Here is a 19,838-nt window from a genome sequence, read left to right on the forward strand (position 1 = left end):
CCCTACAGCTCACACTGACCCCACTTGAGATAAGCCTGGCTACTTGTCCACACTACCAACCTGTGTAGTACAGACCTATACCAAAGGTTGGTTACTACTGCCAGGAGGTCAGGGTTGTTTTAGTGCACCGTATGGGTACTGCATACAATCTTGCCTAACATTTTCAGGGCATTTTTTAATCTAGGAAGCCACAAGGCAGGGCTAAACTGGATATTGTGCACACTTAAGCTCAACTCTGAGTTCGGACACGCCATCTCTGTAGTGGTATAGACAGATTGCTAGATCCAGGTCAGCCATTACACACCCTGTGGGAATAGAGCTTTTTTGGGGACAATCTGATTGACTGGCAGTCAGAACCTTGGTTTAGGTGCCCTGGTGTGTGATTGGCGTGCCGATTTAAACAAGCCCATAGGTGCATGGATACTTCTAGGGGAAAGCCTAACCATGCTGCAATTCTGCTGGATGATTTATTTTATTGCCAAAAAAGCTGTTGCTGCTGCATTTTGAGACCCAGCTTGTCCATACTAGCTGAGAGTACATCTTACTAGTTAGCTCTGGTTTGGAGGACTTACTAAAACCAACATATGCTTAGATTCTGCTGTGAAATGTCAAATTATTCCACACCGTTTGCAGTCGGGGGACTGACTGAATACACTGCTTCAGAAAGCAGCCCATTGAGTACTAAACTCCATAAATAATTCTTATTATGCCATCAATTGAGCAGAGTGGAATTGAAAGGAGAAATTACTTACTGCAATGATCTTTCTATGAAATCTTTTCCTGTGGATTCCTCATCTGATAGATACCCTTGTCCAGCTCTGCTGCTCTGACATTTTTCAACAAAGGGCAGAGTGGATCTCAACTCGCTCGTCGATACGTCTTGCTCGGTCGTCGGCTCCAGACAGGCATAAATATACCATGTCACTATGCCACATACCTCAGTTTCCCCTTTTCCCCCCATGCTTCAACGCTGCAGAGGAAAATGATGGTAGACAAGGCTAACCAGCCTGTAAAAAAAAAAAAAGTGGTGAAAACCCAAGAATCTGAGAAAAAGTGGAAAGGTTATTTTTTTTAAATGCAAGCAACTAGCCAGAAATGAGAAGTCACCTCAGAGCCATCACCAGACATCCTTTTGCTTAGACAGATGCAGGGATGGAAGGGAGGGGTGATGAGGAATCTGCAGGAGAAGAATTCATAGAATGATCATTACGCTAAATAATTTCTCCTTCAATGGATTGCTTTTCTCCCGCGTATTCCTCATCTGATTGACTCCCCAAGCAGTTAGGACCAAGGAGGTGGGCAGAAAGTGTTATAGTAGCACATTTTGCAGAACTGCCCTATCAAAACGTGCATCAGCCCTGCGAGCGACATCTAGACAATAGTGCTTAGTAAATGTGTGCAAGAACAACCATGTGGCTGCACGACAGATGTCCTAATAGGAACTGCCCTCTGCAGGGCTGTAGAAGAAGAGACCCCTCTCATCGAGTGTGCCCTGGTGCCAGGAGGAAGCTCCCTCCCTGCAGACTGGTAGCATTCTGTGATGCAGAGGATAATCCATTGCGATAGAGTCCGCCTTGTTACCGCTAGACCTTTGCGTAACAATGAATGGGCCACAAACAGTTGGTCAGATTTTCAGAACACAGACATCCTAGAGACATAAAAGCTCAAAGCTCTCTTGGGATCTGAACGGTGGAACCGCTCCTCTTCCTTAGAGGGGTGTGGTGGAGGGTAGAAGACCGGCAAATCTATGGCCTGAGAACGGTGGAACTCAAACCACTTTTGGGAGAAAGCCAGGTGTTACTTTAAGGGAACCCTTTTCCTGAAAAAACTGCAGGAATGGGGTATTGCAACAAAAGGCCTGTAACTCACTAACTCTCCTGGCTGACTTGAACACAACCAAAAAGGCTGTTTTCAACGACAACAGTCTCACAACAGGAATGCACAGGCTCAAACTGAGCCGCCATCAAGAATGTCGGAAGTAGAGTTAAATTCCAGTCTGGGATGACAAAGGGAGTTGGGTGGAAACTTATTCACAAGGCCCTTCAGGAATTGTGCCATAATTGGGATCGTAAAGAAGCAACCTTGATCTGGAGACCTTTTGAACAAGGCTGCCAAATATCCTTTGACCAGGGTAACCTGAAGGTCTGCTGAGGCCAGTGACTGAAGGAACTCCATCGCTGTAGTGGTGGGGCAAGAGATGGGATCGATCTCGCATTCCCTGCACCACGTCTTACATCTTCTCCACCTGCATGCATACAGAGATCTTGTAGACGGTCTGCGTGTAGCCAGTAATACCTCGAGTACTTCCTCTCAGAGGTCCCAGTCTTCATACCCCATTCTCTCAATAGCCACCTATGTAGGTTGAGGGACAATGGGTTCAGGTGGAGTACCCAACCTTCCGACTGCGTCAGGAGATCCGGTCGTCTAGGCAACCGGTGAGGCGGACAGATGGTCCGATCCAAGAGATCGGAGTACCACGTTCGCTTTGCCCAGTCTGGAGCGATCAAGATCATCGTCGCTCAAAACCTCTTAAACCTCCGGAGAAACCATGGGATGACGGGAATCAGGGGAAGGCATAGTGGAGAGGGAAGGTCCAATCCACCAGGAACGTGCCCCCCAGAGCACCGTTCACTGGGAATTCCCTCAAGCAAAACTGTCTGCACTTCCTGTTGACTTTGTGGCAAACGGATCCACTGTTGGGGTCCCCCAGAGAGAGAAGACCTCCTCCAGGACTTCCTGGCACACTTCCCAATTGTATAGGACCGTGATCTGCCTGCTCAGAGCATCCGCCAAGCTGTACTCTGTCCTCACCAGATGAACTGCTGAGACCAGAACCACAGCTGCATCTCCTCTGTGCAAAGAGGGAGCGCACGCCACCCTGCTTGTTCAGGTAGCGCATGGCCACTGTGATGTCCCTGAGGATCAGGACATGTTTCCCCGTGAGACACAGAACGAAAGCCCTCAGGGCTAGCCCGATGGCTCGCAACTCCAGCCTGTTGATGTGCCACCTGGCTTCCGTCGCTGATAAAAGGCTGCTCACCTGCGAATCCTCGCAGTGAGCGCCCCAACCCTTTAGAGATGCATCTGTGACCACTCTGGCCTGAGGCTAAGGAGACTAGAAGGTTTCCCGCCATAAGATTGCTGCGGTTGGTCCACCAGCTGAGTTCATGGACCACTTGGTTGATACCTTGAGGGGATCCAAGAGCTCTCGAAGGAACTGTGACCACTGACCTCTTAGGAGCCACTGTAGGGATCTCATGCTCAGCCTGGCCTATGGCACTAGAAAAATACAGGCGACCATCAGACTGGAAAGGCAGAGGAAGCCAGTCTGGGCCTCTCTTGCTACTCTTACCTGTGAGGCTAAGAACCTTGGCGTCATTTTCGACTCCACCCTCTCCTTCTCTCCTCACATCTCTGACGTCTATAAGAAGTCAAACTATCGGCTGCACCTCCTAGGAAGTATTCTGCCTTTCCTCACTTTCCCCCAAAGGCTCACTGTCTCTAGAGCCCTGGTCCTCTCTAGGTTGGACTACTGCAACAGCCTATTTCTAAATCTTCCTGCCTCTAATCTCTGTGCTATGCAATTTATGCAGAACAGGACTGCAAGACTTGTCCTTGGCCTCAAGCTCAGGGGTCGTATATCCCCAGCACTGAAATCTCTTCATTGGGCAGAAAGGATCAAGTTTAAGACCCTCTGCATCGTCCACAAGGCTTTCTGGGGCCTGGCACAGCATTACCTCCCACGCGCTCTTCCTTAACATCTCCCTTGTTGAGCACTCCGCTCATCCACCTCCAACTCTCTGAGGGTCAGTCGCTTTTCCAAGCAGAGAGTTGGGGGCAGATCTCTTTCTTCGGCTGGGGCCTCCCTCTGGAACAGTCTCCCTGCCTCTCTGAAACTTGAGCAGAACCACCTCCGGTTCTGGAAGCAACTCAAGACCTTCCTCTTTGCTTCCGCTTTCTCTCTTCCTCTCCCATACTCATGACCCGCCTGGTCGACGCACTGGTCACCTGGCCATCCTCTGAACTTGGGTCCAAGTCCCCACATGTCCAGTTGCACCTCGCAATGCCTCTTGGCTCACACCAGAACTTGTGGTCTGTATCTGTAACCCTACAGTCCACGCTCTCTGTGCTTAAGAGCCACCCGTTGGATGCACTTTTGATTACGTGCACTTTTCCTCCTCCCCCACCTTACCCCTTTTGGCACTTCTCCCCCTTTCCCTTCCCAGCACTTGCATGATCTGAATGACACAAGGCTTAATAAGATCGTTGTTTTGTACTCCCTCTGTCCCCCGCCCCCCTTGTCTTGTTGCGCCTTCAAACACTTGTGTACAGGAGGGTTATAAATGCCATATCATATCAGGGAGGCTGCTGGGAAGGCGGCGTGATTCCGGAACAAGTGTACCATCTGTGCTATGCTGCCGACTCTCTTCTCGGGAGAAAAGGATTTCCCCTTCCCCACCTCAGTGTCTAGGACTGCTTGGATGAACTGGAGCCATTGGACTGCCACCACATGGAGCTTCTTCAAGTTCAGGGAGAAGCCCAGCTTATGCAGTAGCAGGCAGGTGTCCTCTAGATGAGACAAGACCTGCTTCATCAAATACCCTTGGATCAGCCAGTCGTCCAGGTATGGAAATACATGGACCCTGGATAGCCTGAGGTGAGCCATGAGCTTGAAGACCCTTGGAGCGAAGATCAACCGAAAGGGAATCACTTTCAACTGATAGTGCTTGTCCTCTATGAGGAACCTCAGGAGCTTCCTGTGCTTTTGATGTATCGGCACATGGAAATAATCGTCCTGCAGATCTATGGACACCCGACAGTCCTGAAGTTAGAGAGCATGGAGAATTTCTCTCAATGTCACCATCCTGAATTTGTCTTTCCTCAGGAACTTGTTCAAGGCCCGGAGGTCCAGAATGGTAGGGAGATCTCCTCCCTTCTTGGGTCCAGGATATACCAGGAATACCAACCCAGCCCTCTCTGTTCGGAAGGTACCTCTTCCATGGCACCCTTCAACAAGAGGGCTCATAGTTCTTCCTGAAGCTCCTGTCCCGATGGATTGTTGGCAGTCTGTCCGGTGGTTTTCTCAAGAAGGGCATACAATAACCCCACCGAACGAGCTGCAGGGCCAAGGCATGGGAGGTAATCTCCTGCCACTGGGGCCAATGTTCTGCCAACCGTCCACAAATCTCTAAGTTGTGGGAGGGGAAAATCAAAGAGGCTTAGAGGGCGGTGCTGCCCCTGTTTGATGGCCTCTGGAAGCACCTCTGCCCCCTCTGGGGTGCGAGAAACATTTCTGCTCCTTCCTGGCCTGTGTGAGCTGTGCTTTCCTGCCGTAAGGCACATAGCGCCTGTAGACTCTGCCCCTATAGGCAAAGCTGAAGGCAGGTTTGGCCGTCTACGCAGCCAGGCCCACTGATTTTGCGGCTCATTTAGACTCCTTACATTTTTCCAGAGAGTCATCTGGCCAAAAAGAAACTCTCCCTCGAAAGGGATGTCCAGTAGCCTATTCTGGCCGTTCGGGGAGAAGCCAGAGGTTTTGAGATGGGCTTGTTTTCTCAAGACTACCGCCGAGCCCATGGAACGCAGTCAGCCACGTCCAGGCACCTTTGCAACGACTGCTTGGATACGCCCTTCCCATCTTCCACCAGCAGTGTAAACCCATCCCGCATTTCAACTTCGTGGATTTATAGCGAAGCCTGCTTCACTGGCTTCCATAAACCAAAAGAATATTTTGCAAATCCACATGGTGGCTTTCAACACCATGCTGCCAGAGGTAAAGACCTTCTTGGCCATTGCGTCCAACTTTTTACCCTGTCTGTCTGGGGGCAGATTTTAAGTGGATGCCGCAGGTCTGCTGGTGATTGTGTCTGCCTGCACAACATGCCCTTCTGGAGAAGGGTGAGAAGCCAGGAAGATCTCCTCTTGCCTGTCTCTACTTCCCAGTTAAATGGAGCAGGGTTGTTGTTACAGGAAGGCTAGGGGGTCTGCAATTGCTGGATTAAGTGGCATGTTCTGCTCCGTCACAGGACCTTCATCTAAGATGTCTGTCAATTCATAGCCCCTAACAGGTGCTGAAGAGGACTTCTAACCTAGGGTGTCTACTACCCTTTCTACTATGGCCCTAAACTTAGCTTGGGTGTGTGTGTGTGTAGGTCTGACCCTGCTGAGGTTTGACAACTGGAGACGTGTCCAGGCTACTGGTGCCGTGTAATCCTTGGGCTAATGCCAACAGGTCTGCTTGGTTGTTGAATACATTGTTCCCATGTATACAGGGTCTGGAGGTTTCAATGTGCCCCTGGTCAGCGGCGATAATCGATGCCACGGACACAGAGAATCCGGACCTGGTGAGCAGGACGAAGGATCTGTCGCCAATAGTCGGCGCTAAGGGTTTTTCTTTTGACGCTGATGGAACGGCTATTGGTGGCGGTCGAGGCTTGGCTATTACTGGGACGTTGGGAACGTCAGCCTCTCAACGCTTTCCAGAAGGCGCAGCTGGCAATGGTTTCTGCACTTTTTTCAGCATAGAGTGCGAAAGCTTCTCCGATGGCATTGACGGTTTGGCATGCGTGGTGTCAGAAGTACCAAGCGCCGCTTTTGCAGCCAAGACTTTGTTGAAATGTTTGCACTCTTCTCGAGTGGTCGGCCCAGCCGAGGGCTTACCTTTTTCTGATGAGCTGGACTCATGGCAGTGGCACCTCTTTCTTTTTTTCCTTTTTTTTTAAACCTTTATTTTTCCAAAGAGAGCTACATCAAAAACTGGGCCACAGGCAGTCTACACAGTATCATCTTTAAATTAGGAAGAATAGGAGCAAGGAAAACAGTAGGGTTCAAACATCTCTGTTCGTAAACATCATATCGTTGACATGTATTTTTTTTTTAAGGAGACGACAGTACATCACTTCCCTCTTCAAGTCAGAACAGTGCCCATTTGTCCTTGGGTCAGCATATTGATGGTAAAGTTAAAGTGAATATTTCTTCGCATTCATTAATCATTGACAGGTCTTTCAAAAAGTCAACTCTTCTTGGGGCTTCTGTGGATTTCCAGCATTTCAGGATGTTTCGCTTTGCAACTACGCATGCTACATTGAAGAGACGTCTGGTGGTCTCCGCCACCTTACCAATATCTCCGAATAGATACTTCTGTGGGGACGGTGTAGCCGGAACTGTAGTGATGTCTTCTAGGATCTCTGCTACCTCTCCCCAGAATTTGGCCACAGGTGGGCAGTCCCAGTACATATGAAACGAGTCTGCCTTAGGGGCATTACATTTGGGACATTTCCCTGTGTGCCGTCTACGAATTTAGCCAGTTTGGCGGGGTGTAATGGAGTTGATTTAGTATTTTAAATTAGATCAGTCGTAACCCTGAGTTCATAGACATATTTGGTGAGGATACAGCATCTGAGCCAGCTAGTGATATGTGTGGCTGTATCCTCCGGGTCAAACCAGTGTCTCGCGAAGTGGGCCTGCGAAGTTAAGTAGTAGAGTTCGAAATCATGCGCCGATATCCCACCCTTTGAGAAAGGTTACGCCATTTTGGACCATTTCAGCCTGGCAGTTTTTCCCACCCATGCAAATGTAGAGGTCAATGAGTTGAGTTTTGTGAAAAATGTTCTGCCCCCCCCTGTGGGCGTGGTATTGGCCCACATACTCGGCCATGGGTTCTATGGTGAGCACGAACAGTATGGGGAAGAAGGGACAACCCTGTCTGGTACCTTTAGCGGAAACAGTGATGACATGGTGCGATTGGTTAGGACCCTCGCTCTCGGGCATGTGCAAAGTAGTCGAACACATTTGACAAAATAGTGACCCAGTCCGAATCTCTCGAGAACTAGGAACAGATAAGAACAGGAGACGGAATTGAAAGCCTTTTCGGCATCAAGTGATGCTACTACTGCATTCGCCTTCGGGTCTATCTGTGCCATCACTCCGAAGAGTCGTCTTAAATTCAGGGACGTGGATCTAGTCAGTATGAAGCCGGCTTTGTCGGGGTGGACCAGTTTGGACATATAGGGGAGTAGTCTAGTTGCCAGAATTTTTGCAAAAATGTTTGCATCCGTGTTGATAAGTGAGAGGGGTATGTATGAGCCCATGTTATGTGGAGGCAGCCGGGGTTTGAGGAGGACCGCAATTACTGCCTCGAGCATAGTGTCTGGTAATATTCCCCGTTCCATCGCCTCTTCCCAGACCCTCAACAGGGCCGGGGCTAGCTTGTCCTGAAATTCTTTGTATAATTCTGCTCCCAGACCATCGGCACACGCGGACCTGCCTGGGGTCATAGCTTTAATTGCCTCCGTTATTTCCTCGAGTGAGATGGGGGTGTCTAACAGTCGTCATGTTTCTAGGGTAAGTGTTGGGAGGTCGAGCGCATGTAGATAATCTGTTATCTCATCGCTCGATTTGGTGTCTCTGTTAGAAGATAGTGTCTTATAATACTCTGAGAATGTGTCATTAATGTCTTGACCCCAAATTACTGCCGCATCTTTAGCAGTGGTTAGCATGTTATGTATGGTGCTGTAGAAGTCGGGGTCGTCGATGTGTTGAGAATAACACCCTCTTGTTCTGCCACCTCCCCCCAAACCAGAACATATCTCCCCTGAGCATCTATTTTAGTGTCTTGCAACTGGAATTCTAGTCCCGGATGGATCAATGTGAGAACCCCGCTGGAATGGGAGGAGTATTCAATATAATATCTTAGCGGGCCGTGTGCGTGTGGCTCTTGTAAAAGTATGATCTGGGGGTTATGTCTGGTGATATATGCTGCTGTTTTTCGAGCCTTGATCGGGTTGAGACCACGGATATTCCATGAAAGGAGTTTAATAGTTACACCCTTGTCAACCTGTGCCGTAGTCCTCCTTTGCCATAGTAATATAACTCCGTCTGTATGTACTGTCCGCTATACTAGCCGTGTCCGATGCAACTAAACCCTCTGATTTTAAACATTTATCCATTATAACCAAACTTTGTACCCCATTCCCACCCCCTCCCGCACCATCAACCCCAACCCGATGATGTGTCCCATTCCCCAAAACTCCCATAAACTGTGGAATTCTCCTGAGGATAGCTCGTTGCAGCCGCATGGCCTCCTTCGACAGAGGCCCATGAAGCCCCACTGTAACTGTTATTGTTAATTAGAGCTATACATGTTTCAGGCTGTTAGGGAGAATTCTCTTAAAAGGCTAATTTCCCTTGTCTATAGAGTCCCCCAGCAGCTTTGCTGGACTTCAGGGGTTTATTTTTTTACTCCTACTAAAAGTGAGACTCTTTTTTTCCCCACTCTTAGTTGTATTTTCATATATGTTTCAGCCTATTTTTTGTGCTTATGGGCTATGGAGTTTTTCTCACTCCATAGGTATCATCTTTTTACATGTGCGTTACACAGCACCCTCAGTGCAGTAACACAGGGGTGTCATAGTGACCCCCAAACATAGACTCCATACCCTGGGACTGACTACTGTCTCCCAGGGCATGCAAAGTTACCATTGACTTTGCTAGTCAAAAGTTATGAACAAAACCAGTACATACCATCTTACTATGAAGGTTCTGGGAAGGGTTAATAGTTTTTCCCTGGTGTTCATTTTCGAGAGGGTACGGTCCAGTCCCTCTCTCCAAAGTTTCTGGCTGATGGCAGTGGTTACTACCGTTAATATTCAACCGCAAATATTTTCCTATGGGATTTTCCCATTGTTCGAGGCTACCACTTTTTATGATGGCCTTTAACATACCGCAGAGTAATTTTAATACTAACTTTACTCCGGTGGAGTTTTATTGCCAGATATTTGATATTTCTTTCTCGTGTCTTTTTCTGTAATCCTAACCCAGGTCGGGGATACTTTGTTCGTCCTTTTGGCGGGCTTCGGCGCCAGTGAGTCTGGGGTAGACAGGATATGTGGGAGGGGGAATAGGCACCCTGGACAGGGTTGCCTAAGCAACCCAAGTCGCACTCTGCCCTGATAGGCTGGGGGATAACCACCCCACTGTGTGAGTGACAGCTAGGCTGTATGAATGGGGGTTTTGCTGCATAAAAGCAGGGACCTGCGGACTGGAAGACAGACGTTGCCACTGGACCTAAGAAATCCAATGCGGAGAGAAGCCGAAGACATCTGCAACGACTGAACCACCAGTAAAGCCCTGCTGCAGATCCTCACCACTTTTCTCCAACGACCAGAGAAGATCTTCACCTGCAAGAGCCTTCTTCCCTTGAGCTGGTGGGGCCAACCGGTTCGCCAATCGCCTTTCAGGACCTGCCTTGGTCCAATCGCCAGTGCCAAGCACTATGAGACTGCAACGTATCTTTTATTCCGTTTTGCCATCACCGCGGCCGGCTTCTTACCTAGGCAGCGCAGTGACTCGAACCTTCCTCCACGACGAGAGCCTCTCTTCCTCTGCTGGATCTTCCGAGCTGCAGGAACTGCCAGGAACCAGTGCCGCCGCAGGAGCCTCATCCACTTTTAAAGGTACATTGTTCCGTCAGGCCTCCCGTTTCATTGGGTACTGTTAAAGGTGTTTTAAATCCTTTACTTACCTACTCGGCTGGCCGCCACTATCGTCTAACATTATCTTTTTACCTTCTGCACCCTCCTTTTAAACCGTTAGTCAAAGACTTTGATCCTGGGCACATTGCCCTGTACCATTGACTCTGGCACAGGCCTATTGACTCTGGCTATTTCATTTACAAATGCCTTCTCTAGATTACTTTTCATAAAGAAATGTGTTAGTGCATCTAAACTCTTATAACCACCTTTCCTTTCCCTTTATATATTGTTGGAGTGCCATTTTGCTCGGTTCACCTTAGTATTGCTTATGCTAAAGTATTACCTTGCCTAACTTGTTCACAATCCAATTGGGAAGTGTTGCTGGTGTGTTTAGGAGTCTAACCCTGTATAACCTGACCTTTCCTTCCCTACGAAGAAATTGTTAGAGTGCCAATTATACTTGGTTTACACTGTGCTATTTTGCTCAGTTTTCACTCTTGCTCAAACTTGTCTACAAAAAAATAGGGAGTTGTGTATACTTTTAGTGATTTGTGTGTTGAGTTAAGAGTGTGTAAAATATATATTCTTTTTGATACAAAGCTTTGGTCAGTGTTTCCTTGTACCATAGTACTGTAGTCCTATTGTGTAAACCCTAAATAATGCTCATCTCCCTCTTGAGATAAATCTGACTACTCAGCCACAGCTACCAACTAAATCTTTGTGGTACAGACTGATACCAAAGGGGGATTTATTGCTTATACCTGTAGTCCTAATCTTCTGTAGTGCTCCCTAAGGGACCCGCATAGGATTCTGCCTAACACAGGCCCTACAGCACATAGAAGGATCTCGATTCAGGCCCAGCTCAATCAGCTGAGTCAGGGTTGTCTTCATCCAAGCGAGGCTGCATGTTTTGGTCCCGTGCCCGCTCCCTGGGGGGATAGGGTATTTGCTTCGACATATGCCATGGCTTTGTGGGATTTTCGAAGAAATGCGACCTGCCCCCGTATTGGATTTGCATCTTCACTGGGAAGATGAGGGCGTAGGGGATGTGGCAAAGCTGTAGTCTCTTGACAGGTTTATAGGATCTGCTTTGTGTTTGGACAATGGTCGAGAAGTCCGGGTTATTTGCACTCTGTTTTCCTCATAGTGTAGGGTGCCTTTTTTTTCTTGACAGTCTTGCAATCGTGTCCCTGTCCCTGCAGTTTAGTAAACGGGCAATTATCGTGTGTGGAGGCGCTCCAGGTATAGGTGGTGGTACCAGAGTGCGGTGTGCCCTTTCCACAAGGAAGTGATCGGAGAAGGATTCTGTGCCTAGAAGGGATTTCAATAGGTTTTCCACATGTCGCTCCATCGGGCTCTTACAGAAGGATTCTGCAATTCCGACAATTCGAATTTAGTTTCTTCTAGATCTCGAATCGAGATCCTCACACTTGACTTGGGTCTTGCACAGGTCTCCCTTCAGCTGTGCTATGTCCCGGCTGCGTTGTGTTATAGCATCTTCGTTCGTGCTGATCCTGTTCTCTGCATCCGTAATGCGCACGCTTTCGTTATCAACTCTAGCCTTCAAGGATCTAATTGTTGCCACAATATCGTCCAGCTTAACATTTACTGCCAAGAAGGCATTTTTCACCATAGTCATCAGGCTGTCTTCTCTTGCGTCGGGTGACACCTCAGCCTGGCTATCTGCGCCCATTGGTGTGGGGACGGGCGACCCGAAGGGTTGGGAACTTGCAAAGTTGGGCCTGTTTTTTTGGCGCCTGTGCTTTTTTTTTCGTGGTGGCCCATGTGTTACCGATGTTTGTCGAGAGTGGGTTGTGTTCTCCCACATCTCGTGATGGTATGGGACCTCGTCCTCCACTTGGTATTGTCCGAGTGAGTATGGTGTCTTATCTACACGTTCCGCCCCGATGGATCTAAACGTACTAGGGTTTGCTGCAATTGGCAGCGTTGATAATTGAGTAGAGTACTGTTGGTCTGTGTCTCACGGGCCCCTCATAGTTGTTGCCTAAGGTCCGTTACATTGTGGGTTTTAACACTCGGGCCAGGACTCTGCGTGCTTGTGGGTTTCAAGGAGTCGTTCGGTTCCTTCTGAGGGTAGGTACGTATACAGTTTCAACCCACTTGCATGGGTGGTTTATCGTGTGTCCCCCCTGCTTTTCCAGGACAGTCTACTGTGGCAGCCGTATGTTCAGCCACCCTGTTGCCAGGATGTTTTAAGGTGGCTTGAGCCTTTCTGCAGCGAATGCAGGCACCCAATCTGCAGGGCTCAGTGTCCTAATACGGATTCCTTGAAAGTGCGCAGCATTAAGCCGGGGTCTGCTTGAGATGGGGCCGTGAACGTTGGATTTTAGATAGGCGGAAGGCCAGGACTTCAGCCTACAGCGTGTTCACTCAGTGTAGTGGCTTGGCTTGAGCTTAAACACAGTCTGCGTATTATGTGGGGCCCAGGCCCCAACTTTAACAAACGTTGCCGGGTGCTCAATCAATGCACCTAGTCCTTCATCCACGTGTTGATGTTACAGGGTGATTTCTGCTGCTTGGGTTGTCTCCCCACACGCACCACGGGGCCGCGGAGTGCTGCCTGTCCGGCGTTCGCTCCTTCCCCCTCAGTGCGGTGCACATACCTCCATGCTGTAGGCGGGCCTCGTTCTGCTCCTCCACCTCACTGGAGCGTCCGCGATCAGGACGGCACCCTCGTCAGTCCCCCTGCGGGCCAACGGGGGGGGGGGCGCGAGTGGCGGCGGAAAGCCGGCTGGGGTCCAGCAGCTGTCTATGTGCGGTCGGTGGTACGCCAACCGGTATGCCAAGGCGAGGAGCAGGGGAGCCTCCGGGTCCCGATCCGCTCGTTCCAGGATCTGCCGCACCGCGTTGGAAGGAACCTTTGAGGAATGTTGTAGGCGGGTGGGGTGGATGGGCACATCGGCATCAGCGGGCCGGAGGCAACATTCCTCCCCCACGCGGCCCTGCTATGATCTCGCAGCCGCGGTGTGGCGCAGGTCCCCTGCCGGTCTGTGTGGCGGATTGCAGTCAGCGGGTCAGCCCACCCCTTCTTAGTTCGCTGCGAACTCTGCAACAGGGCTGCGGTTTTCGCTCAAAGTTGCTCAGAGCCTGCAGTGCACGTTGAGGCTTAAGGCCAGAAGGGTATTTGTGGTCTTGTTTGCTCCAATCATGATTAATTTAGTATCAGGATTGTCAGGGGCTCGGAGCTCTCAGCCCAGCAGCCATCTCAATTGTGGTTAACAGCGCCCCCCTCACCCCCCCGTGGCGCCTCTTCGAGTTGGACCGTTTTTTAGCCTTCCACTGATGCTTTCCATTCTTCTTTTCGGGGGAAGGGCCCTTCCGTCTCAGCCTCGGAGTACCAGACCAGCGACCAAATGGGGGATTTCAGTGATGGTCGGCCCAAAGCAAGTTTGGCGGCCCTCTAACAAATGGATTTCAAATGCATCTAGGAGCACAACGCACATCCCTCTGTGTTGTGATGCGTACCCAGATACCACAGACAAATGTCGTGCGGGTCGGTCACCGACATTTTGGAATAGCATTCGGTGCACCTTTTAAAGCCCAAAATCCGGGGAGTGGACATCGTGGTCAAGGTTTTATGAAAACATTTTGTGAATTTTTGTCAAAAACGCTGAGTCGAAGACTCAATGTCGTGTTCCTGAAGCAACGTGCTAGCGTGTGGAAAAAAGGATCTGAGGTATGGGGCATAGTGATGTGGTATATATACAATGCCTGACATCACGCCCGGAGCTGGCGATCAAGCAACAAGCAAGATGGATCGACAACTGAGGTCCACTACACCCTGTGAGACAGGCATCGTATCAAGATGTTAGGCAGAAACCTGTGCAGTTCCCTTAGGGACCACTGCAAAAGATTTAAGACTACAGGTGTTGGCAGTAAACCCACCTGGTAGCAGTCTGCACCACCCAGATTTACCTGGTAGCTGTGGCTGAGCAGTCACACTTCCCTCAAGAGAGTTAGGCAGTATGCAAAGTATACTCAATAGGCACTCAGATACAATAATACAAGCAAACACTGACCAGAGCTTTGGTATCAAAGTATATAATTATTTATTTAAAAACACACAGTTGAAACACTCCAGCACTCTTATTGTAAAATATTCTAAACACAGTTACTATTATGATATATACACCCCGTTTTCCCTATTAGATAAGTCACAGTAAAACACCACTTATTTTCATACAGAGGTGAGCGCTTAACTAGATTGCACTCCAATAAGTTTGTGAGAAAGGGAGGGAAAAAGACAGAATATGGAAAGGTACACCACTCTAAGAATCAGGAACACTGTTAGCAAGGCAGAAGAGCAAAAAGTCACTGGTGAGCCAAAGTCCAAAGGGTGGGCCCACTCTTAGAGAGAGCAGAGCACAAATGCGCCCAAGATCACACAGTTACACTAGGCTTAGAAAGTCTTGCGGAGGGTTCAAAAAGAGTTTAGAGAGGCTTAAGAAAGTTTAGCCAGGGTGTCCCAGACTAACCCAGGTTCGAAAGCCGGGGGCTAAATCTACCCCGTACAGTCGGTAGCAAGGGAAGCCAGGCGGGACACGGTACCTTAAGTGGGAAGGATCCTCCAGCGGTGGCAGTTGTTCCTGGTAGTGGGTGCAAGTTGCGTCGTCGTCCAGGGGAAGAGAAGATCTCGTCTTGGAGGAAAGATGAAGGTCGTTGCACTACCAGGGCAGAAACCAGCCGCAGAGTTTTCCGGTTAAAGGTGGTACCTTTGTCTCGCGGTCGTGGTAAAACGTGGTATCCTGGTTGCCGGGGTGCTTGGCACGGGCAAGGCGGACACGAGATACGTTGGGAAAGCGAAAAAGACGGTGAAACTGGTTATCCCCATCAGTCAAAGGAAGAAGACTCTCCGGCGGGAGATCTCCTCTGTCGTTGGGAAAAGTGGTGAGGCAGTCCAGCAGGGCTCCACCGGTGGTGGTGTCGTGGCAGGTCGGCTCAGCTTCTCCCTCGTCGGATTCTTAGGTCCTGTGGCGACTTCTGAAGTTCCAGTCCCCAAAGCCCTGCTTTTATGCAGCAAACCCCCATTCACTCAGCCTAGCTGTCACTCAAACATGCTAAGTGGTGAGCTGGTCGGCTCACCACTTGGGCCAATCAGGACGGAGTGCGACTTGAGTTGCCTAGGTAACTCAGTCCAGGGTGCCTAAATTCCCCTCCATCCCTCCTAAGTACCCCAGACACAGTGGCACCACTTTGGAGGGCTTCTGTGGAGAAGCCTGCCAAAAAGTGGAACAAAGGGCTCGACTTGGGTTGGAGTTACAGAAGAGAACACAAACGTCATTTTAGAATCAAGTTTTGGCAAAGAATACCAACCGGAGAATTAATATTAATTAAATAAACCGGCGGTATGTTCGAGGCTACCGTAAATAATTAAATAAAGATATTAGCCTAAAACAATGGGAAATCCCATAGGAAAATATTTGGGGTTGAATATAAAAAGTAGTATCCACTGCCACCAGCCAAAACTCGATCAGGGGGGACGGAGACGTGCCCCCTTGACTAACAGACCCTGGGGCAATCGAATTGCCCCAGCCAGTACATCCACAATATGATGGTTGGTACTGGTTCTGTTCAGAATTTAAGACTAGTAAAGTCAATGGTGACTTTACATGCCCTGGGAGACAGTAGTCAGTCCCAGGGTATGGAGTCTATACTGGGGGGGTCACTATGACACCCCTGTGTCACTGCACTGAGGGTGCTGTGTAACACACATCACAAAAACACATGAAGCCCTATGGAGTAAAAGACCCCATAGCCCATTAAACACTTCTAGACTCAAAGAAACACACTCAAATCATGCCCAAGAGTGAGGGTAAAAAGAGTCTGACTCTTGGCAGGAGAAAAAATAATCCCCAAAAATCCAGCAAAGCTGCTGGGGGACTCACTAGGTTAGGAAATTCAGCCTAAAACAGACAATTCTCCCTAACACAAGAGACGAAGCAGACAAGTGGAACAAAGTTTTACAAGCTTTATTCTCAATGGTCAGGATGGTGTAACGCCTAACTTGCCTTAACTCTAAGATTGGAATGTTCCCTAAGGGAAAGAAAACCAATGGAAGTCTAAGTCTGCCATTCCAAAACAAAATACTATGTGTCAGAACATATGCTTGTCTTCACTTCTACAGAATAATAGGGTGAATGGGATTTGGTCAACTCAAAATTGTTCAAAATAAAGTTAATGTGACAATGGAGCCTTTCTGCAGCTCTCTTCTCCAAGTTTAAGGCACTCAGGATTATAAAGTTCCACAAGTCTCTCAGGTTTCACTTTGCAAAGAAAAGATCACTTGGCACAATGTTCACTTGGCAAAACGTTCACTTGGCAAAAGAAGTTCACTATCTTTTCCTGGCAAGTTCTTTAGGCTTCTTCAGTTCTCCTTTCCATGAACCCAGAAGCCCTTTAGATCATGCAGCTCCTTGCTTTCATCTGGGTCCCCTGGTCATGGCGCAGCTGTCAGACAGTACGGTCCATCCGTTACAGCTCACGCAACCAGGTGCCTTAGCCTTATCAGAGTTCTCTTTTCCTTATACTGGGTTTTCTGCGGCCAACCTATATCAATCTCCGGCCTGGTGGCCACCCCAATGCTTTTCCAGCACACTTTGTTGTCAACACCTTTCTATCAGTTTTGGGAATTCTGCTCCCAATTAACTTCTCGCACAACTCCCCCTTTTTAGGATCTCTATTTTGCTCACATTTCGTGTCCGCGCACAGCAACCATTTGTGCAGACACTGCCGTTCTTTACACAGAGACATTCGAGAATGCGTAATCATACACGCAACCACTCTGCCACTATGAATCCTTGTAATTCCATTTGTCAATTTCACCCGCCTCGTCTCCAGTCTTGCGCGTTCGGGCTGCAACGTTGTAAATTGCTGTAACAAGGGATCAGCACGCCTCTCAGCTCCCTTCTTTGGACTTCTCTTGTTTGCTGGAAACAGTGGTCGTTCACCACGCTTCTCCCAGATGCTTCCACACACAGACCATCTGCGTCTCGGTGTCCCAGTTTCTTCCAGCTGGTCCTGGGGAACCACGGCTCCTCAGCCCTCCGCCTAACTCGCTCTCTTTGCTGATTGCTAGTGTTACTTTTATACTCTCCTGAAGACTTGATAGACTGCAGGTGGGCATGGTTGATTTCAACTGCCTGGCCTTGTTAGTGGGACATGGGCTATTTAGAGGCTGATGTGCCTCTATCTGCATCTTCTTCGTCCCAGTACCATAGTGGAGTTTCTCATATGAAATCTGTACTCCTCTTGATTTCCTCTTCGTCACAGTACTTGAGTGATTTTTGGGGAAAAGAAGATGGTGTCTCTTAATGCATCCTATGAAGGCTGAGGGAGTGGAGTTGGGGGGACAGGGGGGGGTGAGTCGGTCACTGTCAAGGAAGTGATAATACCATGTCTCTGGTTTAGGGGAAATTGGTATTGGTTATTTCACTCTGGTGCCCTCAGCAAATGAGGTCGACAGGGATGGAAAAGATTGGTTCTTACAGTAGTTTATGGTATTAGAGGGACAGGAGAATAAGTCTGGGTTATAGTTAGAAAAAGGGGTTTTACATTCTCTTGCTTTCCTCCAAGTGTGAGTGTTCGACAGAAGATCTTGTGGTAGGGTAGGACATGCGTGATAATATCCTATGACAGTAGAGGGGAGGTAGGATAGGTCAGGATTAGGAAAAGAGGGATGCCAGATCTCATCTTCGGGCATCCCATTTCCATTCTTCAAAGACCCTCCATCCCAGTAGTACCCCTTCATAGCTTCAATCCCGGGGTCAGAATCTGACAGTCTTACCCTTCTCTTGGTTACCTGGGGGGGGGGGGGGGGGGGGGGGGGGGGGAGGGCATAGCGGGGGTATACAAAGTATACTCACTTCTTTGGTTTTGGTCATGCTCTCCGCAATGATACTAGCAGCTCCAGGATCATCTGTAACTGGAATGAAAGGGCGAGAGGAGGCCGCAGAAGCGGAAGGAGTCACAGCTGATGGAGTAACGGCATCTTCCGAAGCAGCCTAGAATGAGAATTCACCAGAAAACATGATAGGGAGAACAGATGGCGTTGGGAGGCTCAACTGGCACCAGAAACATTAACATGATTAAATTACAAGGTATTATTTAGATTATAACAATACATATATTTAACCGGTTAAACCTACTTACATTGTGTATGCAACACTAATCTTGACACCTTAAAAAAGTACACGATAGATCTATTTTTCAAACAAACCTTTTCCGACTTCAACGAGATGCACTTTAATGTAGGCCACCAGACCAAGTGTTGTAGTTTCCACATTTCACTCTTTTTGCTCTCAAACAAAGCAAAATTACATTCTAGATGCCCCTGCGCCAGGGTGAGGCACCACAGATGCTATGAATATTTATGCACACTCCGAATTAGGTCAGTGGAGGCTGAACTGTGCAAGACACATTTCAAAGGACTGAAGAAAATCATTCACATCCTTCATCATGCAATCAGAAAAGAGCTGGCTACGTATATTCATTAAGGAGAAACACAAGCCTCACTTCTAAGAGACACAAAAGAAATCTTGGGAATTCAAAAACACATTGAATATGCTACTAATTCTCAGGGAGGACAGAAACTGAGCAGCTATTGAAGCCGGTGTGAGAAATAGGCAAACGTCCTGTGGGCTAGCACTAGAGGAGGGGAGGGGAGGTTTGGTCCATTTTCTAATTTAAGCAATAATGGTGCTTTGTGAGGGCCTCAAAGGGTGGCAAAGGCCTGCTGTCCAAGTTAAAAGGCCAGAGAGCAGCAACAGACTTTCACTCCCTGGAAGATAACCTCTTGCACTTCCTATTCACACTGGAGGCAAAGAGGTCCACTGGCACACTGGAGGCAAAGAGGTCCACTGGAGGAGCAGCCCCAAGTGGGAGAAAATCATTGCTTCTCTGCGCAGAGGCAAGTAGTCTACACCATCCCGCTTGTTGCAGTAATGTACGGCTACAGTGTTTTCCGCCAAGATCAACACTGTCTTGCCCTTCACAGAGGAGAGGAAAGCAAACAGGGCCAGCCTAAATGCTCTCCTTTCCAGCAGACTGATGTGCTCCCAGCACTCTGAAGGGGACCACAGTCTGCTCACCACAAGGTCTTGGAAGTGAACGACCAAGCCTTTCAGGCACGCATCTGCAACTAGAGCCACTTGTGGCCAAGGTTGACGAAACTAGGACCCCTTCAGGAGGTTCTCCTTCATGGACTACCCTTGCAGGTCTGCCAACACTCTCTCTGAAACCAGTATAAAGGCTGATTGATGCAAGTCCCTGAAACTGAGACCACTGTGAGCTCATAGCCACTGCAGGAACCCCATGCACAGTCGGGCCACTGGCACTAAAAGGATGCAG

The 19,838-nt window shown here is 48.8% G+C and overlaps 1 protein-coding gene across 4 annotated transcripts in view; it reads right to left on the reverse strand.

Moving 5' to 3' along the window:
- HERC2 (HECT and RLD domain containing E3 ubiquitin protein ligase 2) overlaps positions 1-19,838 on the reverse strand; it is a 2,956,340-nt gene that overhangs the window by 852,214 nt on the left and 2,084,288 nt on the right. For all 4 annotated transcript variants that reach the window (XM_069636605.1, XM_069636607.1, XM_069636603.1 and 1 more), the window contains exon 68: positions 18,356-18,493. In XM_069636605.1, the coding sequence (XP_069492706.1) occupies positions 18,356-18,493 (138 nt within the window). The remainder of the gene's footprint in view (positions 1-18,355; positions 18,494-19,838) is intronic.

The sequence above is a fragment of the Ambystoma mexicanum genome, chromosome 7p (assembly GCF_040938575.1).
Source record: "Ambystoma mexicanum isolate Mex_15411 chromosome 7p, UKY_AmexF1_1, whole genome shotgun sequence".
Lineage (NCBI taxonomy): Eukaryota > Metazoa > Chordata > Amphibia > Caudata > Ambystomatidae > Ambystoma > Ambystoma mexicanum.